General features: G+C 41.7%; 1 protein-coding gene across 1 annotated transcript in view; it reads right to left on the reverse strand.

The window, feature by feature from the left end:
* The window catches only part of ATP12A (ATPase H+/K+ transporting non-gastric alpha2 subunit), a gene marked incomplete at its 5' end in the record, with an annotated part of 29,429 nt that overhangs the window by 3,158 nt on the left and 2,106 nt on the right, over positions 1 to 24,165 (reverse strand). Inside the window, 18 exons of the mRNA XM_083368145.1 lie at positions 1,670 to 1,815; positions 2,022 to 2,145; positions 3,102 to 3,256; positions 4,038 to 4,206; positions 6,483 to 6,633; positions 7,101 to 7,237; positions 7,418 to 7,593; positions 8,561 to 8,753; positions 9,637 to 9,771; positions 10,475 to 10,584; positions 10,901 to 11,099; positions 12,556 to 12,824; positions 14,102 to 14,219; positions 15,690 to 15,824; positions 16,328 to 16,441; positions 18,706 to 18,909; positions 19,328 to 19,387; positions 23,226 to 23,366. Of these exons, the coding sequence (XP_083224271.1) occupies positions 1,670 to 1,815; positions 2,022 to 2,145; positions 3,102 to 3,256; positions 4,038 to 4,206; positions 6,483 to 6,633; positions 7,101 to 7,237; positions 7,418 to 7,593; positions 8,561 to 8,753; positions 9,637 to 9,771; positions 10,475 to 10,584; positions 10,901 to 11,099; positions 12,556 to 12,824; positions 14,102 to 14,219; positions 15,690 to 15,824; positions 16,328 to 16,441; positions 18,706 to 18,909; positions 19,328 to 19,387; positions 23,226 to 23,366 (2,736 nt within the window). The remainder of the gene's footprint in view (positions 1 to 1,669; positions 1,816 to 2,021; positions 2,146 to 3,101; positions 3,257 to 4,037; positions 4,207 to 6,482; positions 6,634 to 7,100; positions 7,238 to 7,417; positions 7,594 to 8,560; positions 8,754 to 9,636; positions 9,772 to 10,474; positions 10,585 to 10,900; positions 11,100 to 12,555; positions 12,825 to 14,101; positions 14,220 to 15,689; positions 15,825 to 16,327; positions 16,442 to 18,705; positions 18,910 to 19,327; positions 19,388 to 23,225; positions 23,367 to 24,165) is intronic.

A 24,165-nucleotide genomic window follows, 5' to 3' on the forward strand; every position in this document is an offset into this window, starting at 1 on the left:
ATAGTTTTGAAATTGCAGCTGGTGGTGGACAAGAGCCAAACTGGGATATTTATTGAGTATTCATTGAGTGACAGCTTTGCATACATCATCTTAAAATAGATGATGCCACAGTACAGAAAACACTGCAATGGGAAATAGTACAAGGGTCATGGTATAACTGTATAATAAGTAGCATATATAAAGTGGGACAGGTCCATTGCCTCTGATCCAAGAAAGATCAAGGGTATAGCTATTTTTTTCTTTATCAGTGAGTTATAATGTATCTTCTAAACTGGTAGCTGCACTCAGAAAAGGAATCCATTTGATCTTTCCTGGAATTTGGCAGCTGACCTCAAGACTTACACTCGTACTATCTCAGTAACTGGATTAGAGAAATTCCTGTAAAATGAATCACTGGAACTATTTTTAAATGTTCTACCCAATATATCCTATATTACTAGACAACATAAGAGTGCCATTCCTGTGTTTGGGCTGAATAGTGTACAGTGAATGCTTCTAATCTGAAATCTGATCTCAGGAGCCCGGGAATCAGGCAATAAACCATGCAGGTCTGGGCTTCAGATGGCCATACCAGCAATTCAGTCTCTGAACATTAATTGCTACATATTGTGGGCAGACATGCAACCAACTGGAAGGGATGTGAGACGGATTAGCCAGTGGGTGCTGAAGGAAGCACAAATCACTAGTTTCAGGAGCAAGGATGGGTGGCAATGTGACAGCACACAAAGCTATTTCCAAAATGTATCAAGAAGAGACATTGCAAGAACCTGTTAGTAGATCGTCTGCTTTAGAGTGGGTCAACTGGCAGAATTTTCCATACCATGCCATTCCACGCCTGGGGTAGTTTACTGATTAATGTTATTTAACTCTAAACTGATCTGATACAATGGACGAGACTGATAGGTTGTACGTGAGCAGGCCCAGGGCTTTCTCATTTTGTCTGTTATGGAGGTATGTCTGTTGTCAAATCTTGTCTAAGCTCAGGAGGTAAAGAGGGGGGGAGGGGTTGAACCAGGTTAGGACATGGGTGAAAAGACTATAAGGAAGTCTGAAGGCTTTAGGCTAGGTTTGGAAATCAAAAAAATTATCTTGAAAGAAGGCAATGCCAAAATACTTCCAGACAAGGTTAACCAGAGGTCGACTTCAAAGAGACTAGGACTTAAAAAAAATACAGTTACTGTCTCTTAATGGATTTAGAACTCAACAAATTATTACCCTTGCTATACCTACAGCTATTGGGGTGTGGGGAGGTTTGAATGAATGACAACTGCCTGGACTAGTCCTTGCTGCCTTCTTGACATCATTGCTGGAAGAAGTTTATCTTTGCTTTCTTCATCCCATAAGTGCTTTTCCAAAAAGGAAAGTGGATTTTCTTGGGGTTTTTTTCTCGAAAACATTCGGTTCTTCAGAAGCTTCTTGGATGAGAAGAAGTCAAATGTTTGCAAGGAAAGAAACCGAAGACAGTCCAGTTTGGCACTTTGAAAAAGCAGCTTTGGGACAACCGTGATCTGGATGACTACCTACAGCTAAGGACTGGCCCAAAGTCACCAGCTGGCTTTGGGGCTGAGGTGGGAAACAATGAAGTGGAATCTCTCTTCTCCTGGACTGGTCCTTGTCTTTTGCTCAGCATAACTGATGCCTTCAATGAAAGAGATTTGCAACACTCTACCCATTCTTGTCCATAGCTGTCCGGCAAGTCAGCCAAATATTCCTGTTCCCATGGAATTCGGATATGGAGAAGAGAGTGAGGAAGCCAGCCTTGCTCAGCATAAACAGTGAAATAGGTCAAAAAGGCCCCGATGGTTTGGAGAAGGCCTGCAAGAGAGAAGAAAGGAATGGACTTTCTACAGGAGAAGAAAGCTGATGGAAAAAAGAACGGAAGAATGTCTACCACATTTGGATCTCAGTTATCAGGATCCTGAAGTTGGTCATTGAAGATGATAAATACTCTCCTTGTTCACACACAAAGGTCCACCCAAGTGCCTACTCATTCTTCCCCGGTAAGAATTTCCCTATCATACCGATTTGCAAGTAGGAGTAGACTGCAAGCTCCTGGTTGACCAATCGGTCTCTTTTTTTGTGCCTCGGTTTCCTCTTCATGATGTCACTCTCAGCTTTCTCGTAGGCCAGTGCAACAGAAGGAATCTGTAAGGGGAAAGACAAGTTGTTGAGACCACTCATATGTTGGATTGATCTGCTTATCTCTTGTGTTCGCTGTACACACAAAAAAAGTAGTCATGGTAACAAAGTCTACCCTACAATACCCCAACCAAGGAACTACCCACTCAGTAAACACCAGCCTAATCCAGAAACCACCAAGAACTCTCCCACTGACACCGACAGGGCAAGCCACTAGTATATAAACAGAGAGAAAATCCCACAGCCTTCTATAATGGGTAATGTTACCTTGCTGGGTCATGAAACATTTGTAAGAAAATCACCAAGCTCAAAGAGCACCAAGGACCCCCCACAAGACTATCCTAGCCTTCTCCAACTTAGTTCCCTAGGAGGTACTGAGTCACTTGTTTTGTGAGATGGCTGGCTGTATTAAATTTGACAAATAAATAACTACTGGCACTGCAGCAGTAAGATGTCTCTTTGGCTAGGGCTGGGGAAAATGGTTCAGGATTAAGATGTAATCTGTGAATCAGCCCCTCTGATCTCAGGGGGATTTAAATGAAGTCTGTATTGTCATTGACAGTTAAATGAGAGCTTCTTTCATTAGACATTCCGTCTCCCTATTTTTTAAAAAGCATTAGCAAAAAACAGGGGAAGATAACTATGAGTTTAGTTTTAAGCTTAATGGCACCGTGGTGGCACAGTGGTTAGAATGCAGTATTGCAGGCTAATTAGGCCATCTGCCAGCAGTTCGATCCTGACAGGCTCAAGGTTGACTAAGCCTTCCATCCTTCCGAAGTCCTTAAAATGAGGACCTAGATTGTTAAGGACAAATATACTAACTCTGTGAAATTGCTTAGAGAGGGCTGTAAAGCACTATGCGGCGGATCTAAGTGCTATTGCTACTGCTATTCCTACCAAGGTTTGGGTGAACATGCATATGAGAAAGAGGAAACATTGTCTTTCAGAAGTGATGAACTCACAATATCTGTGCCCAGGTCAATAAAGAGGATGGTGATGGTGCCAATGGGGAGGGGTATGCTGGCAATGATGTAAATCAGGAACGGACACAGCTCGGCAATGTTTTTGGTCAATGTGTAGGCAATCGTTTTCTTCAAGTTGTCAAAGATCAGGCGGCCTATAGCAGGAAAGATCAGAAAGAGCCTTGACAGCTGGCTGAATATGGCAGGCCACCTTCTGAAATCTACCATTTATCAGTTTAATCTGAACATTGTTAGTGGTGGCATCTGCTAGAACACAACACCAAGCAGGCTTATGCTTCTTTGAGTGCTGTTATTTGCACTGAGGGAAAAATCAGCTTTTTAGCAATACTTCCAGGGCTAAGTCATTAGTATTTTCAATATGTCTTTCCCTTTGAAACTGCAAAAAGGGTACACCCCATCTGTGGACAACTTCAGACATCTACCTCCGAGGTGATGTTCTCAATATCTCATCCATCTCATGGACAACAGCAAATCAAATGTTACCAAATGTAACCCATCCCTGCAACATCGACTGCTATCATATGAAAGTATATTATAATTATAATAGAATAATATTATAATATAGTTGAGTAACGGACCACAAAACTCTAGAAAATGAATGCATGAATGAATGAATGCATGAATGAATGAATGAAATTTGAAATAAATTGGACTCAGTTTGGCCATGACTGGGGCATAAGACAAGTTAAAACCCAACCAGCCTGGATACAGGATGCTGTCAATCAAATGATGGGTATAAAATTGTCTGTACATATTTCCATAGGAAATAATTTCTACATATGTCCAGCCTGTTCTCAGATATATCTGAATTCTGTGACCCATATAGCTTTAGCTGTGAAGTCCCCCTCTTTATGTATATATACCAATGGATCACACCATGTGGCTAAGGTTCGAATTGTGGCCTCCTCATCTTACCTTCTTCAACTCCAGTAACAATGGATGCAAAGTTATCATCCAGCAAGACCATATCTGCTGCATTCTTAGCTGCATCGGAGCCAGCGATCCCCATTGCAATCCCGATATCTGCTTTCTTCAAAGCTGGTGAATCATTGACCCCATCACCAGTTACAGCAACTACCGCTTCCTGGAGAACACAGATTGAAGATGATGATATGCACTACGGATATCCAACCATGCCAGCTTTAAGACACGTGGACTTCAATTCCCAGAATTCCACAGCCAAAATTAAAGTCCACAAGTCTTAAAGTTGCCAAGCTTGGACACCTTTGATATGTAGTTCCAAGTTCTTCCCTAGCTTGAGTCCTGTTGTGTTGGTATTTGTGATTTGAGATCTGTGGATAAATATTATGAAGAACACTATCAAAAATGGAACTATTCTGCGACGGGGATGGCCGGAAGAATTATTATTACCATTCAAAAAGGTCGAGTCTTCTGCAACAGTTTGTTGGCATGCATGATGTGTCAACAGTTGAACTCGATTTTTTTCCCCTGACCCAAAGATAAGGAAGAATGCTTTAAAAAAAAAGTCAGATATTTTGGGGATATGTTTTGTTTACAATGCATATATACTATGTATAATGAATGAATGGAATTCGAAATAAACTGGACTCAATTTATACATATATTCAAACATTTTTCTCCCCACTGATCTGTTTTCATTTAAAAAATAAATAAATTTATCATTCCAGCCTGAGACAGAATTGGAACAAAAGTGAATTCTGCTCATTCCAAGCAATTGATGCCTGATCCTGCCTTGGGCAGTTTGGAAAGCAAAGCCATTATATCAATTCTACTAACATTTCAAAGGGTTACATAAGAGTTGTTAACCTTGCCCCAAATTGTCTCTTAATCATGCCCGAAGGAAGTGGTTATACTTTCTGGAATGAAGCTAACCTTCGGTTCTTGCTTTGCCTTTTACAAGTAGAAAGTAACACAATTTGGGAGGGGGGTGTTTTGTCATTTCTTCTGGAGTTTATTCGTGCAAGATAAAAATCAATGAGAGAGAGAGGGGGAGGGAGGGAGGGAGGGAGAGAGAGAGAGAGAGAGAGAGGGAGGGAGGGAGGGAGGGAGGGAGAGAGAGAGAGGAAGAGAGGGAGGGAGAGAGAGAGAGAGAGAGAGAGGAAGGGAGGGAGGGAGGGAGAGAGAGAGAGAGGAAGGGAGGGAGGGAGAGAGAGAGAGAGAGAGGGAGGGAGGGAGGGAGAGAGAGAGAGGAAGGGAGGGAGGGAGAGAGAGAGAGAGAGAGAGAGGAAGGGAGGGAGGGAGGGAGAGAGAGAGAGAGAGAGAGAGGAAGGGAGGGAGGGAGAGAGAGAGAGAGAGAGAGAGGAAGGGAGGGAGGGAGGGAGGGAGGGAGAGAGAGAGAGAGAGAGAGAGAGAGAGAGAGAGAGAGAGAGAGAGAGAGAGAGAGAGAGAGAGAGAGAGAGAAAGAAAATATGCATTTCTTTCTAAGAGCCTTAACTGGTTCACTTAGCTGAGTTCTGTTTATATAGCATTTTATTGAACCCAAGGTTTATGACAGCTGTGTAATATCAGGGGGAAAAGATCTGAATAACAATCAGAATAGAGCTGTCAGGGACCTTGGAGGTCTTCTAGTCCAACCCCCTGCTCAAGTAGGAGACCCTCTAACATTTCAGACAAGTGGCTGTCCAGTCTCTTCTTAAAAACCTCCACTGAAGGAGCACCCACAACTTCTGAAGGTAATCTGTTCTACCAGTTAATTGTTCTCGCTGTCAGGCAATTTCTCCTTAATTCTAGGTTGCTTCTCTCCTTGATTAGTTTCCATCCCCTGTTTCTTGCGCTTTGGAAAATAAGTTGGTCCCCTCCTCCTCGTGGCAGCCTCTCAAATAATTCAGGTTTAAAGGTATCAAGAAATCCCTGTTGATTTTAGTTTCTGAATGGGATCATAAAATGTGAGACTGGCATTTGTTTCTTGTTAACATGAAATTAAAGGTTAAGTTCAGCTCCAGACAGAGACCTACACAGGATGTGGTAATAAGTTGCAATGGAAGGCCACTGAGAGTATTGTGAGCTGAAGTAGAGAGAAGGTATTAGATGGAAACCGATGCAGAGAATCTCATTTGGAAAGCAACCATACATTTGACACCGCCATAAATTACACGGTGCCCAAGAGTTTAGAGGATGGAGCCACTAAATGCAAACAAAATGTGTACAACAGGCCCTTTGGCTTTGCCAGAGCTAAATGCTTCTTTGGGTGTAGTTAGTAGCAAAATAAGAAGAGCGGATCTTTCCGAACAAGAAGTCAAAGAGCAAAACTAAGTGAGCATCACTGAACAAACCAGCATAAACAAAGCAAGTTTGATCTAATAACGTTCACAGTGGCGCAACCTGCTTCTCCTCAAAACACAGTGGTGCAGCCTGCTTCTCCTCCTCATTTCTCCTTACCTGTCTTTGACAACCCTCCACGATGATCAGCTTTTGCTGGGGCGAAGTGCGGGCGAAGACAATCTCTGAATGGTGGATTAGGATGTCGTCCAATTGTTCTGTAGTCATATCCTTCAGCTCCATGCCATTAACAACAGCTGCTTTGGCCTCTCTGCAAAGCCAGACATAAGGGCAAAGCATTTAGTGGTCAGCATAGGATGGTAAGCAACAATGTGGCTCGTTTAGTTCTGTCTTGGAATTCTATGTAAGAATATCAAACATCACAGTTTGCAGAACCGTGGCTTAGTGTTATTTGTAAGCCACATTCTGTTGATGTAACCTTGCAATGAGGTTAGGGATAGTACTTCTGGGTGTGCTTGTTCTCTGGACTACCTTGCAAGCCTGACAACAACCTTGCAAGTTTGAATGTACATCTCCCCCACCTCATATTTACATCCAAGAAACTAGGGGAGGTGGCTTCTGAGATGTTTACCATGTCCCTATTCCTTCTATGGGCTCAGCTGCTTCTTATCTAGCCTACAACTCTTCCTCCTGTCTCCCAAGGTGACTTCCACATACCATTCCAATACCTTAGAAGGAGAATTTACCTTCTCCCATCCATTTCTGGGCCATCCTTACCGTTTGTTCACCTGTTCAACTGGGATATTGAGGCGCTTGGCGATGTCTTCCACTGTCTCGCTGGTAGCTGAAATGATCCCAACACTCTTAGCAATGGCTTTCGCTGTAATAGGGTGGTCACCTGTCACCATTATCACCTACAAAAAAGGATTAATGGTGAAAAGATGCGTCTGTCCTGGGTATTTCCCAGATCTACCACAATAGACCGTCTGCTACTAGCACAGCTTTGGATATCACGTTCCTTTTCAGAGATAAAATTTCAACATGGAATAGGAAAAACCATTGGGTATGAATGTCTATGGAGATTGTCAACCTACCTTGATCCCAGCACTACGGCATTTCATTACAGCATCTGGGACAGTGGATCGAGGAGGATCAATCATCGACATGAGTCCCACAAAACAAAGACCATTGGTAGGAAAGTTCATGGAATCTGTGTTGAATGTATAGTTCTCTGGAAACTCCTCTTCTGGCAGATACAAATGGCAGAAGCCTGGATTCAAGCAAGAAACCACAAAGCAAACTATTTTAATGGAGAGAGAAAATAATATTCTAATAACCATCACATTTTATGGATCAAATAGCCTACTAAGATATTTGTGATCCTTGCCAGCTTTCTTTAACCTGCACTTAATATATAAATTGAGTTTAATCTCTAGTGAAACACATTATCTTGTTAAATGTGTCCAAGAAGATAGCCAGCACAGAAGTTATGTGAGCAATGTACAGTAAAAACTACCCAGTGGAATCAATTTATAGAAGCAACTTAAGCAATACAAAGCTTGTATCTTAAAAAGAAGGAAGTGGGTGGCCAATAAGTAATTAAGCTCACATATTTGCTTTCTTCTGCTTGGGTTTAGCACAGTCTTATAAATAAATGCCACCCAACAGTATTGCCAAATAAAAGTTATGACTGTTTCTCTAGAGCAGGGCTGGAAACAGAAACAGCAACTGTAGATTTGTTTGTTTGCAGAACTCTCATTTGAATGGTGAGATCTTCCATGTTATGAGAAGGAGAGATATCTGAAATGGGTAAGATTTGATGGTCAAACAGTTCGGCAAAATTTGGGAAGAAGATGTTTTAGCCTATCATGGGAGATTGGATGGTGGGGGCTGAAGCTTGTTAAACACTTCATTGGAAACATGACTAATATTCTGGAATTCTCATGTCTCAATAGAAGAGAATATTTGTAGCTCAAGGTTGAACTATGAGGTCCTTGATGGTCTCTGAGCTTGGTTGTTGTCTTACAGATGTTTGCAGACCCTACTCCCTTCCTTCTAGCAATGATGATGTTACCTAGTTGGGTCGTGAAACATCTGCAAGAAAGCAACCAAGTTCAGAGAGCACCAAGAGCTCCATTTTAAGTCTGAAGGACACCTAGTGGGTGAAGATGCTCTAGGACGATTATGTTGCCTCCTTCCATGGCTGTAGTTGAACCCAACGTGCTCCTTCTGCTTACCAAGCACTCTCTCTCCCAAACCACCAAGGGCCATATATGCTGTTTGGAATGCTTCGGCTTTCTCCTCGTCCAGAGGCTCCTCTTTCCCATTGACCAGCATGGTTGTGCATCTTTCTAAAATCCTTTCAGGAGCCCCTTTCATGACCAGCAGGAAACGTTTGTCATCAGGGTCCTCAGTTTCATGGATGGAGAGCTGAAGTCAAAGGAGAAGCAATGGTTGAAATGCCCCATTGATCACACATGTATTTTTTTTATAACATGTGGACTACGCCAGGCTTGGGACCATAGTCTTACCACTCAGTGGAATCAGGGAAAGAAGCCATTGGCCTGAGAGAGAAAAAGCTAGCTCTTTATTTAGTGAAATTTCATTGTAACTGAAAATTTGAATTATAGCTACCAGGTTGACTCCCAATCCATCTGATTGTGTTTGTCTTCAAAATTGCAAGTGACTGCAAATCATTCCTAGATTCATAACCCACTTTGATTTAGCAGCTTAAGATAGCTCACATAGAGGCCTCCCTTCTTTTATTCCCACAACAAACTTACAAACACGTTTTGGCCAATATTTTCCAACACAAACTATAGACTTGAAAGTGGTCTCCCCAGCTTAAAGCAAAGCACCTTTTTGGGGGGAGGGTTGTTTTGTGTGTGTATACACATATAGTATATATACCCATACATACAAGTCAGCCTTGACTGATGACCACTAGGACTAGTCCTTGCATTTTTCTTGGCAAGATTTTTTGAAGTGGTTTGTCATTGTCTTATTCCTATGGAAAGATTTACATTCCTAATCCCAAAGGGTCCAATTAATTAAGGAGTATAGTAACTTAGTAATAACTAGGTAGTATAAGAGTTGAACTTCAGCAAACAGGAATTGGATTGGATTGGATTGGATTGGACTGGATTTGGTGGGCAAGACTTCTGGTGTCTAAGAAACCTTTTCAACATGGTGAACAGAGCTATACATTACCCCAGCTAAAACACAACCCCATTTCCTTCAAGGTGGTCCATTTTTCACCCAATCATCTTCCAGGAGTTTATTTCACCAGACAACCTACAAAATCAAAAGTTACCTGAAACTTGTTCGTGGAGTTGAAAGGGATTTCAGCCACTTTCCGATTTCTCTTCCTAATGTCCATGATGTCACCCAAAACAACTTCTGAGAACTTTAGAAGCGCTGTTTCAGAAGCATCTCCCACAACTATTCTCTGGAGGTTTTGAAAATTGGCTTCATTAAAAATCTCCCATCCCAAAATTATTGTCCACATTTTTGTTACATTAGCTACTCCCTTCATTATTTCTTGTTATCTCTGATTTTTAGCCTCCATTACAGAAGAAAAATGGTATCATTTTTTCATGTTAAACAATAAGGGGCTTACAGTATTTGTTTAAATGAATATGGGGGGGGGAAACCAGCTTTCCACACTAAAAGTAACGTGACTGCTAAATGCTTCCAAATAGTCTCTTAATACTGTATGGTTAAATACGCAGCCCACAATTTAAATTTTCCCTGCACCACAAAGAGAGAGCTGCAGCTCATTTGATATTTTATTGATTTTGAGAGCTTTTAGCCCATTTGTGATATGCCTGAATTTGGGGTCAGAAAGTAAGAAAAGGTGATATATTTGCTTGAACCAAACTGTCATAACACCAACAGATTTTTTTTTAAAAATAATATTTTATGTTGTTTTTTGAAAAAAGCAATCACTCACAGGTGGAAAAGCTCTGTCTTTCCAAATGCTTGATGAACTCCAAATCCCATCATCCTTACCTATTGGCAAGGAGCATTGTCACCCATCAATATGTGGGATTTCAAGGTGGACTTCCCACCCCTTAGAGGCTGCAAAATGAACTTTTTGTTTCCAAATTAAATTCAGAAATCCAAAACAGCTTTTATTGAGTCCTTCATACCTTCATGATGGATACATTTTCTTGGCCTGGCCTAAATTCAGCCCGGTTACAGAGGGAGACAATTTTGGATAATGCAGCCCATGTGCCTGAGGTTTGGTCAAAAGATTGACCTGAAAAAAAAAGGAGGAACAATTATTTTCTGATCAATAACAAGTTGAGAGTCTTCTACGTGGTTTCTTATATTGTTCCTCACCCATAGACAGAAATCTTGCTAAATTAAAGCAGACTACTTCCATCATAAAACATATACTCTTGGAACTATTAGGGAGGAGGTTCACCTTCTTTCTCCCACACAAACTATCTAAATTGAGCAGTCTCTTGCTCCTCTGGAATTCAGCCCCTCCCTCCTGGGAATCTAGACTACATTCCATCACACGAGACCCTGGCGAATTGTCTTTCTCTTCTACACCTAGGATGGTTATTTACTTGACTGATCTTCACTGGTGTCTGCTGAGTAGATTTCATTGTCAAACCAGAGGTGAGCTACGGTCATGCGATTCTGGGTCAGCGTCCCTGTCTTGTCAGAGCAGATGACGGAAGTGGATCCCAGTGTCTCTACAGCTTCCAGGTTCTTTACCAAGCAATTCTTTTTAGCCATTCTCTTGGCGGTCAAGGACAAGCTTACCTATCAGTGAAGAGGATGGAATATGTCAGGTACAAGAAGTCAGGAACCAGGTTAGAGTTCAAAAGTACTACAAGTTTTTTTCACACACAAGAATCTGAACTACTAACAGTCAAGGTGAGTTAGTGACAGAGTCAATGGACTTCAAGGGGGGGCTGGACTTAGGTCTCTTATGAGGCGTAAAGACTCCAACCTCATGATACGTGCCCTCAGGCTCAGCCTGGTCATCTCCTACAGAATTGTCATGTGATTTAAATGGATGTCTGTAAGCCAGAATCAAGGTTACCCCACCATTCTATCCATGATCTTTATTTATTTAGTTCATTTATCATTTTGGTTCTACAATGTCCCATTTGCATAAAACCTATGCAACTTAGATTGACTTTCTAGGGCAGGGGTCTTCAGACTTGGCCCTTTTATGACTTGTGGACTTCAACTCCCAGAATTCCTCAGCCAGCCACGCCAGCCCTGTTCTAGAGTTATGCCAGATCTGGAATGAAATCCGAATCTAACACTTGGCTGAGCAAATAATCTTGTCCTATCACAAAGGACAAATGCAACGTGACCCATTTGACTTTTTCAAACTTCCCAACAAGGAAGAGAACTAAAATCTGGATTAAGAAGTCATGGGATTTTTAAAAATTGTAAGATGCATCATTTAAAGTGCTAGAAATAGAGGTTAGTGCTAGACTGATATTTTCTTCTGCACTATTTTTGTCAATGAGCTGGAGATGGAGGAATGTTAGTGAAATTCTCATGGGTGGTGTGCTACGTTCTGGCAATTAACCTAGATAGAAATGGCTGAGCTCAGTTCTGTGTGGTTTTGCACATTTGCATATGATAATCTGTCTGTATACAGTCCTCTTTCCAACTAGAGGCCGTCCTTGACATACAACAGTAATTAAGCTAACTCATTATGGTCATAAGTCAGGACATGGTAAAATGGGCTGGCCAGGTAACTGACCCAATTTTCCTTTTGCACAGCAGTTGTTAAGCAAATTACCACAGTCATTAAGTGAAACTATGGAGGTTTCTTTATATCCTGGCAGAAATGGTTTGTCATCACCTGTTATTTGTTTATTTATCTTTTCAATATAATGTCCTGGAACAGGGGTCTTCAAACTTGGCCCTTTTATGACTTGTGGACTTCAAGTCCCAGAATTCCTCACAAAAGGAGCCACCACTGGAGAAGATTCCCACCCAGCATTATGAGAAGTCTTCTTGAAGAGTTGTAGGTGCTTCATCACTAGAGGTTTTTAAGAAAAAACTGGACAACCACCTATCTGAAATGGTATCGGGTCTCCTGGTTGAACAGGGGGTTGGAATAGAAGACCTCCAAGGTCCCTTCCAGCTCTATTATGATTGACTGAAAGTTCAACCCTCTTGTGTTAAGTAGAAGACATGCAGATCCGGAGTTCTGCAGAATTACTGATGGTGCAAGGGAGGAACATATACTCACCGTAACCGTAGCCAACAGTCCCTCTGGCACGTTGGCCACAATGATGCCAATGAGGAAGATGACGGAATCCAGGACATGGTAATGCATTGAGACAGCAATGATGAAGAAAAGCACTCCAATGGAGATAGCAACACCAGCCACAATATGGACAAAGTGTTCTATCTCGAGGGCAATGGGTGTCTTCTCATTCCCCACTCCAGATGCCAGAGAGGCAATCCGCCCAATGATAGTGTTGTCACCTGTGTTGATCACCATCCCCGTAGCAGTACCTAAGAGACAAGGTCGATTAGCATGAAGTCTATATTAATAGTAAAGAACATTTAAAGCTCAGGGACGACCTGGGGGGGGGGCGTCCTTGGTGCTCTCTGAGGTTAGTTGTTTTCTTGCAGACATTCCATTACCCAACTAAGTAACATCATCAGTCCTAGAAGACAGTGGGTTTTGTTCTTGGTTTATATACAGTGTCAGCGGGAGTGTTTTTCATGGTTCTTGGTGAATGTTTCCACCAACGGTGGCAGAGCAACCTAGGGTACATAAATAGAGAGCAAATCCTGCTTCTAGCCTTCTAGCCCTGATGGTGTTATCTAGTTGAGTCATGAAACATCTGCAAGAAAACAACAACACTCAGGGAGCTCCAAGGACCTCATTGACCTTTTCCCCCCTCTACTCCACACACTCCATTCCCTTCGAGCCCTGATGATGTTATCTAGTTGAGTCATGAAATATCTGCAGGAAAGCACCCAAGCTCAGACACCACCAAGGACCCCAAAGAAGACTATACAGTACATGGATAACCTGAACAATCCTTCCATTCAAGTTTCCTTCACATGATCCTGCCTTTTCCTGATGCTTTTTCCACACATCCATGCACACATATTTGGGGATTAGAAAGGTCCCTATGTTCCAGAAGATTTGGGGTCAAAGATCAGCTTCAATTTTTTCCCCTGTATATTTTTTCCCCAACTTCAAAAGGTTATGACCGTTTATCATGGATGAAAAGGCAATGGTTTGGATTCTACTTTGCCTTTTATAACATATAAATGATAACAGTTAAGAAGGGAAGTCCAGCCATAAACCTCATTGGTTTCAGCCCTCCAAATATAGAAAAACTGTATGTAGCAGAGTCTTTTTCCTATTTAAGGAGGTTGCAATTTTACATAGGCACAAAATGGAAAGGTCAGTTGGGGTGACGTTTCAGATTGTCGTGGCAGGGAATTGAACTAGCTCTAACAGGAGGCAGATGTGAAGCAACTTGCCTCAGGCCGCAGATCCTGGGTGGCACGGCAAGGCAAGAAATGGTTATTTACTTAGTATGATTGTGTTCTTTATTGCCTTCTTACCATTCTTTGAATTTTATTGGTCGTTCTGTTTCCCAAAGAAGGGGCTTATGGGATTTTTATCCCTTGGAGGTCACAAGATAACTAAAAATGGATTCACCAAGAATGTCCTTTCGGTTATACAACAGAGGCATGATGTTAAGGAACAAAACGCCTTGAGCCCAGTGACAAGTCTCATCCTGTCTCTGTTACTCCTCTGACACACATACCTTCCAAGCAGGTTGTGGAATAGAAACCAATGTTTTTAGTCTCCAGGGGATTTTCATGAGTGAATTCACACGAGCGGGACTGAGGTTCCGACTCTCCGGTGAGAGAAGAATTGTCCACCTGTGGAAAAAAAAAGACCAACATGAGACTGTGGAAGCCCCTTCCAGATGTTCAACTATCTTGAGGGGTTACACAAAAATGTCTTAATTTTCCTCCTTATGGTAGATGTAAAGGTAAAGGAGTCCCTGAGGATTTTACTCTGGTAGTTGTTGCCGACTATACAGGGTGGCGGTACTCATCTCCGTTTCAAGGCCATTGAGCCAGCGCTGTCCAAAGACATTTCCATGGTCACGTGGCTAGCATGACATCACAGAACACTGTTATGTTCCCACCAAAATGGTATCTATTTATCTACTCGCATTTGCATGCTTTCGAACTGCTAGCTGAGGTGAGGCAAGGACGGCAGCTCATTCCGTCACATGAAGCTTGGGTCTCAAACCCAGGCTGTCAGCTTTTTAGTTGGAGGCAAGTGAGATATCTTTCAATAAAGAACAGGAATGTTTTAAGAGAGAATGCCCTTTGTGGCTTCCTTTATTCCTGTTTCCTTTTTATCTCCATCTTTATTTATTTTTTTATTTATTTATTTTAATTCCATTTATATCCCGCCCTTCTCCGAAGACTCAGGGCGGTTTACAAGCTTAGCAGTTTATCACAAATGGATGTTGGATTGTTCGTTATTTTACCTCATAGTTCATTTATATTTTCACTCAACCTAACAGCTAAATGACATGTTTCTTTTTTTAAAAAAAAACATGCCTTTCTCAAACGTTTTGGCATTTCCTGCAAAAGGGGACAGCAGTAAGAAATACCTCTTTCTTTAACACCTAGTGCTCATCTTTAACTTACTTCATCTAAAATCATTTGATCATGTAAACAAATCCAAAGTTGAAGTCAGTTTATACTGTTGTCATCTCAGTCTTAAGCAACTTACTGAATTACTGCCATAACAACATAATTTCTGGGAAGATTTTTCTTGTAAAAAGAGAGAAAAATGCTACTTGTAAAAGTTTGAAAGAGTCTCTGTGATGTTTTTTTTTCTTGGCTATTGAATAAACCTGTTCTTTAAATGCTTTAAATCCCATCACCTTTTGTTCCTGATTAGCAGAAAGATGATACCAATAGAAGAGACTATTGGTACCTGCAGGTTGAACCAGGGGGTCCTTGGTGCTCTCTGAGCTTGGTTGTTTTCTTACAGAGAATTTATTACCCAACTAGATAACATCATCAGGGCTAGAAGGGAGTGAGGTTTAAGGAGGGGGAGAGGGAGGGGGAGGGGGGGAGGAGCAGGAGGAGGAGGTTGGAGGAGGACGACTGTGTAGTCCTTGATGCTCTTTGAGCTGGGCTGTTTTCTTGTGAATGTTTCATTACCCAACTAGGGAACATGATCAATGCTAGGATGATGATGTTACCTAGCTAGGTAATGTACCATCGGCAAGAAAAATGACCCAGCTCTGAAAGCATCAAAGACCCCGTACAAAGATTTGAAATTCTGATAGATCATCTCTATTTCCACTCTGTTGTAAAGCCTACCTTACAACCCTGAGTCTGGATTAGTCGGATGTCAGCTGGTATTCGGTCTCCACCTTTGATTTCAACAATGTCACCCACCACTAGTTGGTCAGCTGGAATCTCTCTTTTCTCTGCATCTCTTAAGACAAGGGCTTGCTAGTGAGAAAAACACAGAGCTGCTTTAGTCGGATAATTGACCTAACAAGTATATTTGGAACTATTCATAGAAGACAGTTCTGCTAATGGCTATCGGTCCTGATAGCCCACATTTACCCCCAAGTTTGGGGTAGCCTGCCTCCAAATATCTTGGAGGCTATAACAGAGGAGAAATGGGTACCTCATGCTTGGTCTTTGGGAGATACAAAGTGCTGGACTAGATAGGCTTTGATGTCATCCAGCAGCACCATTCTCATATTTTTATGTAATTGGGAACAATGGTGTCTACAATTTCTATGTTGATTAACCGGAATAATACTCTATGTTGAAGTCATGTATAAGCTCCATTTTTGAACCCGATATATAATGGGAACAGAGAGCTAACTTCTCTTTGAATTGTGTTGACTCCTGGACCAATCTCATTTCATCTTCTCGGAAATAGAATAAAATAAAATCTCTAAGTACCTCTTCTTAAATGCATTAGTACACTATTGGAAACTTACCTGTGGGATCATTTTGCCGAAGCTCGCCATTATGTTTGTGCTCTTAGCTTCTTGATAATAAGCAAACATCCCAGTCAAAATGACGACCAGGGCAAGGACGACACCCAGGTAGAGCTGGAAAGGGAGATTGTCCAGGTTAGACAGATACAAAAGCAATCTTTCACAGCAGTCTTCCAAAGCCATGAGGACAAATCAATCACAAGGAAATTGTGATGCTACATCTTCTAATCTGTGCATGCAGAGGGGATGTCTATCGATGGAGGTCTTCAAGAAAAGATTGTACTGCCATTTTTCTGGGATGGAATAAGGTCTCCTGCAGGAGGCTGGACTAGAAGACCTTCAAGGTCTCTTTCGGCCCTATGATTCTATGAATGTGCTGTTTAGCTACAAGGGAATCAGGACTCATGGTCATTCAAATAAAGCAAGAAATTGCAAAGCAGTGTAATGGAAAAATGTGACTTTACTGATGATCTTCAGCCAAGTAGTACAACTTCCATCAGCTTGGAAGTTACATCAGGCTATTCTCCAGAAGGAATTGAACCAGGAACCCAAAGATTAGGAGAATTCAGATTTGCTAAGGGGTGAATGGGGTCATAAAATCCAACATTGCTGAAACCCACCCCTCCCTCTGAAATGTATGCACCTTTACCCTGATTTCTGGAGAGTTCTCTACCATGAACTCATTGTTCCTTAATTTTATCTCTGCGTTGCTTTAGCTGATTCATATCCAACAAGGGCCCAGTTAAGTGGCCGCATTTAGGGAGACCTTGCCTGATCTTGAAAAAGCTAAGCCGGTTGAAACTGGCTGACACTTGGGCAGTACACCAAGTGGTAGGCTAGACTGAGAAGGTGATAAAACACTGCAGAGGAAAACCATAACAAACACCTCACCTACTGCTGCCAAAAATAATAATAATCGTACATGGACGCGCCCATGAAATTACTGGAACCAAGCCAGACTGAAGACAGCCTTACACTTTACATTGCAAGAACAACAGTAACAATTCCCATAAAAGCTTACACTATTGGTCATTTACCATCAAGTTCACTTGTTCTTATTTTATCTTAGAAGCAATCTTTGGTACTTTATTCCATAAAGATTACACTTTATTGTGCCAACTTTCTCTGTGCAGGAAGAAACATTTTATCCTCGGGTGCAACAATCATGAAACATAAAGTCCACGGTAAAAATGTTATACAGATAGTCCTCGACTTAGGACTACGAACGGGACCAGAATTTCCATTGCCAAGCAAGTTGGTCCTAAAGTGAGTCACACCTGATTTTATGACCTTTTTTGCATGGCTAAGTGAATCGCTGCAGTTGTTGAGAGAATCCAGCTTCCCCCCCCCCCATTGACTTTGCTAGTCGGATGTTGACTGGGAAAGTTGCAAACATTGATCATGTGACCCCAGGATGCTGCAATGCTTGTAAATACATCCCAGTTGCCAAATGCCTGAATTGTGATCACATGATCGTTGGGATGATGTGACAGTCGTAAGTGTGGGGACCAGTCATAAGTCACTATTTTCAATGTCATTGCGACTTTGAACATCACTAAACGAATGGTTGTAAATCAAGAACCACTTGTATCATTGTAAGAGCCGTGGTGGCACAGTGGTTAAAATGCAGTACTGCATGCTATTTCTTCTGGCTGCCAGGTGCGAGCAGTTTGGCAGTTTGATCCTGACCGGCTCAGGGTTGACTCAGCCTTCCATCCTTCCGAGGTTGGTAAAATGAGGACCCAGATTGTTGGGGGCAACAGGCTGACTCTGTAAACCACTTAGAAAGGGCTGTAAAGGACTATGAAGCAGTATATAAGCTTGTGCTATTGTGAGGGGGGGGAAATGGATGGATGGATGGATGTCCAGCCATGGTCATGCAATGGTTAGAATGGAGTATTGCAGGCTAACTCTGCCCACAGCCAGGAGTTCGATCCTGACAGAGCTCAAGGTTGACTCAGCCTTCCCTCCTTCCAAGGTCAGTAAAATGAGGACCAGATTGTTGGGGAAAATAGGCTATAAACCACTTAGAGAGGGCTGTAGTGCACCGTGAAGTGGTATATAGGTCTAAATACTATTGCTATCCTTCCTTTCTTTCGTCCCATAGTGGCGCAGTGGTTAGAATGCATTATTGCAGGCTGACTCTGCCCACTGTCAGCAGTTCGATGCTGCCCGGCTCAAGGTTGACTCAACCGTCCATCCTTCCGAGGTCGGTAAAATGAGGACCCAGATTTGTTGGGGGCAATTTATGCCGACTCTGTAAACTGCTTAGAGAGGGCTGTAAAGCACTGGGAAGTGGTATATAAGTCTAAGTGCTATTGCTATTTTTATTGGGGAGGACACTTGTGGGGAAAAGAGAAAACTCCATAAAAACTTACATTGTCAAACGACGAAGCCACTTTTTGAGAATACTGAATCCCAAAAGCGATCCAGCAAAGGATAGCTCCAACCCACAAGAGGATGGAGAACCCCCCTATCATTTGCTTGAGGAACTTGATGATTTCTGGGGTCGATTTGGGGGGCGTAAGAGCATTGGGACCGTCGCGGGCCAGGATCTCTGCTGCTCTTGCACTCGTCAGGCCCTTCAGAAGACAAGGGAGAGAATTAAAATTAACAGCTCAGCAATCCTACCGCTTCAAAAACAAATATGAAATTGATGAAGCGGGGATATTGACAAAACAGTAAAATGGGGGGGTGGAATCTTAATGTAATTTATCATTGAACTAATGTTGGTCTATCTCTCTGTGCTTATCTGTACAAATTAGATTCATTTACACAAACAAACACACACATATGCATGCCCAGCACGCACATGGATGGCCTGAAACCTAAGAACAGGCAATTATGGATTACAATTGCAACAAATATTTAAAGAGCATTACTTCAAGGACAAGAGCACAAATTCTATTTTTAGTGACACACTGAACTAAATAGATTTTAATAGCACTGTACTACTCAGCCCTAACATTTATGAATGTTCTCTGGCCAATATTTACTTACTTTCATGATGCTGGTGCCATATTTTTCTTCTAGTTCTTGAATGCTGAGTTTATGGTCATCCTGAAACAGTAAGAAAAAGGTAGACATTAAGTTTTTTTTTTACTTGTTGGTTTTATTATGATCATGTGCTTCTCCAACTGACTCAAGGCTTGCCACAAATATAAAATATGTATACATAAAATAGCGGATTAGTTCCTTGTTAATTACAGCTCTCCCAAAATGTATTAAGGTACTCTATCTGATTAAAATTCTTTACCTTACTGAAAAATCCCTCTATGGTTATTCACAAATGTTAACCTCTCATTTGTCTAAAATTCTGCCCTGGCAAAATTTTGCAATGATGTCTTGCTTAAAATGGAAGATATACTGTAATTCCTCCTGTTCTTATTGAGAGATACTGTAAGATAAATATAAAGCAGCAGCTGAAAGCAGAAGCAGATATAAGGACCAAACAATCTAAGTTATCGCGGTAAGTCTTGGTGGGTCTTCTGAAGACTAGGCTAAAATGATAACTCAGGAACCCCAAATAAGTTGCTCGTAACAAACCTATCTTGGAAATTATCTGGTGAGAATCGAATTTCTGCAGAGAACCAAGTTAATCTTCTGACTAGCTTTACACATCATTGCATCGCCCCAGATTAAGAGATCATTTTTGATTATCTAATTCAGACATGTCAAACACAAGGCCCGGGGGCCGGATCCGGCCCGCGAAGTGGTTTCATGTGGCCCACAAAGCCATCCTGGAAACAGTGAGGGAACGGCCCCCACTGCCTTGGCCCTGGCCCAGAGACCCTCCTTCTGCCAGAGACCCTCAGATCTGTCCCACTCCTTCCCAGGCCCCCATAGGCACCCTTGATGCGAACGATGTACAGCTGGCCACGCCCACCCAGTAGGCCATACGCACTCTAGCCACACCCACACAGTAGGCCACGCCCACCCTGGCCACACCCACCCAGCCCCCTGAGGGCAACCGCAATGCTGATGTGGCCCTCAATGAAATTGAGTTTGACACCCCTGATCTAATTGGTGACTTTTAAGTGGGAATGAATTGTGACTCAGTACTGAAATAAATATAAATCAGAAATCTCACCTAGCAATGCTAAAAAAAAACCTTCAGCTTAAGGCCCACTAGAGACCATACACTTTCTAAATACATTCACTCTCTGGTTAAGTTTGGCTTCTGGAAGCTTCATGGAGACATCCCTGCAGTTTCCTTGACAATATCAAAGGGAATTTGTCCTTATCTTCTTCCAAAAGGTATTTTCCCCCATCTTCCAACTTATCCTCCACTTCTCTGATTTTTCCAATTGTCCTTCATCCAAGAGCTAAACCAGGTGCAATCCTACTTAGCCTTTTTCCATCAGCTAACCAGCTCAGCTAAGGGCTGCCACCTAGCCAAATATATCAAAACGTTGCTGTCAGTGTTGATTTGGGTACTTTTAAGTCAGACCTGATCTTGGCAACTAGAGGGACACGTCCATGCAGTTCTTGGCAGCATTTTCAGAAGCGTTTTGTCCTTGCCTTCTTCTTCTTGGTCTGAGAGAAAGTGACTGTCCCAACAGGCTTTGTGCCTAAGGCAGGCAGGACTAGAACTCACAGTTTCCTCCCTCCCAATGCAACCACTAGACCGAGCTGGCTTTCTTGGAAAAAAAATGTCCCTCGGCATTGTTTGTTTTCTTTTGGAGGAGAGCAGGCTGCATCTGGTGGGGGCCAATTTTCACCGAGGTTGATGCATTTATGGGAATTGCAAATTAGCAACAAAATTAATCTTGGCTAAGTTAAAAGAACACTTTTTAAATATATATATTCTTGCTCTTTAATGATTGTTTCAATGAAAGAAGGACTAGGAATAAATAGATTATGAGATCAGAACCATCCAGCCTGGAGGAAAAGCTTGCATTTTTCAAAGAATAAAGAGGAACAAAGAGAAAGTAGCATTGCCACATGGAAGTACTTATGATCCTTTGAACTGGGGAAAGCTTACTCACGAAGGTAGAGTTGAGGAAGGGACTTGGGAGATGCTGCAACATTTAGCATACCTTTTTATTCCCAAATTCCTTACCCACAACCCCTTTGAAATCCCAAGTTCTCTTTTAGTCCAAATCTAAAACATTTCCCAATTAGACGTCTTCAAGATAGATTGCCCTTTTGTTCTCATTGTCCCGGACAATCCCATCATCTCAGGAGTGTGGAATAGAAGAGAGGTCTCCAAAACTGGTCACTTTAAGACTTGTGGTCTTCAATTACCAGAATGGCTGGCTGGGGAATTCTGGGAGTTGAAGTCCACAAGTCTTAAAATGGCCAGGTTTGGAGACACCCCCCCTCTAGGATAAGACACACACATATCTGGAGAGCTTTTCATTGAAGGAGGGTGATTTAATGGGTTATGGGTGGCGTGAGATGCACATGGGAATATGGATAGCTTCTACCCACCTCCAGATGCACAACAGCATCTCCAAAAGAGCAATCTGCTGAAAGCAACACCTTGTCAACAGCTGGACAGATGTGCATCTAATTTAGAATGGCTGCAAAGCTTGTGATAATGTTATTGCAGCAGTGTTTGCTTTGCTCAAGCTGAACCTGGCTAATGCAGTGCAATTACACACATTTGAAGCAATCTCATACAGCAGGAAACCTCAGCCAAGAAGCCAGAGCACTACCAAGTAGTAGTATGTTGATGATTTCACATTCCTCTCTCTCTCTCTTTCCCTCCCTCTCTCTCCTTCCCCTCTCCCCCCCCTTTCTATCCAAATGAATATTAATCTTCCTGATGAAATCTCAGGTGGAGCTTGAAAAACAAGACTTGGCATGAAGGTAGGAGAAAATTCAAGGTTGCACTGATGGTATCTTCCTTGTAACAAGGATTGTAAATTGTGTGCAGAGGCATCTAAAAGTGCTTCCTGGCTATTGACGGTTAAGATTCGCCGCACTGCGGAAATGTTGTGGTTAGAGAAGACATTGATTTTCCTAATTCAATTGAAGGGGCCAAAAGTGGATTACGGCTCTTCTCTTGGTGTGATCCTGTTGCCTTCATTCATAGAACTGGGGCCAATTTGTCAAAGGCAGAGGCTGCTTCCTAAGAAGATCTGCTTTGGAACTGAAGTCTGAGGATTTGTGGATAGAGGCATCAGCTTAACAAAATTAGGGTAATGATAGTATTTGCCTACTTAATTGAAATGCAATTATCTTGCATATGGAACACACCATTTGTATTTGGACAGTAAGGGCACAAAACTATTTGTTGTCATAGAGATGAGTCACTTGGGAAGCAAGCTGCTTCCTGTTCCGCAACTGAAATTTTTGTATTAATAATCGTCTTCCCTAAAAAAAAAAAAATCAGAAAAACAAGCGATATTATATTTGATCCACCTATTTAGCCCTGTGCAACCAGGAATTAAGAAGAATGTATGTTGGTTCTGGTGGGACAATATTGGAAGAAGGATAGTTTGCCCACGATAGAAGAATGGGTGTTTAAAGTTTCGAATCTTGCAGAAATGTCTAAGATTTCTGCTTATTTGAAAGATCATTCACAGGAAAGATATATTTCAGTTTGGAGGAGATGGATAGATTATATTCAGAACAAATATGGGACTAAAAAGTTCCATTTAGCTTATGAGTAGATTTTAGTGGGATATTGTTATTTGTACGTTGTTTGTAGTTATGTTAAAGGGGAGTTAAAGCACATTATGAATTTGGTTAATTGTATATTATGCATAATTTTTATTTAGAATATGATTATTGTAACTATAATCCTGTATTTAGCTCTGGGAAGTGGGGGGGGGGGGAAGTGGGTGGGTTTGGGGTGGGAGGGATTTGGAGATATATTGTAAAATTTTGTTTTTGTAAAACTCTTTAATTAAAAAAAAAGAATATATGTTGGTCTCTGTGAGTGACTTACCAAATCCAGCTCTTTCTTAAGCTCTTCCGTCTTGTCTTTCTTCTTGTTGCCTTTCAAATCTTTTTCCTTTTCGTCTTCCTTGTATCCATCATCCACATCCTTGGTCCCACTTATCTCTATCGAATAGATATCCGGATTTTTCTAAAACGTAATTCAGCAGGAAAGTTAGGTTGACTTATTTTGGTTAAGTTGCCGATTTATTTTCAGGGGGTCCTTTAAAAGGGCTCCACTTGCAAAAAAAACTTCCAGAACTTCCATTCTACCCTTTGCTAGCTCAAATTCTCCTAACTACTTGGAGAACGGGGTGAAATTCTAAAACTGGTGCACCCTTTTGAGGGGGGGAAAAACAATTTTGCAAAACTTTATCTGGAAATGTGCTGTGAGCTGGCTATTATTAGAAGGAAGACTGTGCATTCCTTTGACCCTTGTGGTACAACAATCACACCAGTGTGGCTACAACAAGCCAAAAGCAATACAATAGCCGATTGCTGGGATGTTATTTTACATTTCTTTCCACACTGAATCAGACCAACTGAAAACGCAGAGGGGGAAGCAAAGGGGATAGTAGAAATAAACCATGTCCTCTACAAACCCTGCGAATGTTTTACGGGTTGACTGTGTGGATGGAGTTCACCATTTTTATATACATAACTTCCCAGATGGTAATTGATCTATAAAATCTATAAACTTGCAATCCGCTTAAAAACAACCTGCAAGTGGCTGACACCTTTTCCAGATTCTTTGAGACTTATTATTATTGCATTGCTAAGCATGGACATAGTCGATAGTAGAAGATCAGATCACCAACTGCATTTTTGGTTGCCATAGCAATGAGGAATGCAGTTAAAAGTCCTTTTAAAAGCCCTTTTGTTTTCATTTTTCAATCATACAGAGCATTCATTATTATTTGGTCTACCATTGATAGATCTTTTAATTATTT

This window comes from Vipera ursinii, assembly GCF_947247035.1.
Source record: "Vipera ursinii genome assembly, chromosome: 8".
In the NCBI taxonomy this organism is placed as follows: Eukaryota; Metazoa; Chordata; class Lepidosauria; order Squamata; family Viperidae; genus Vipera; species Vipera ursinii.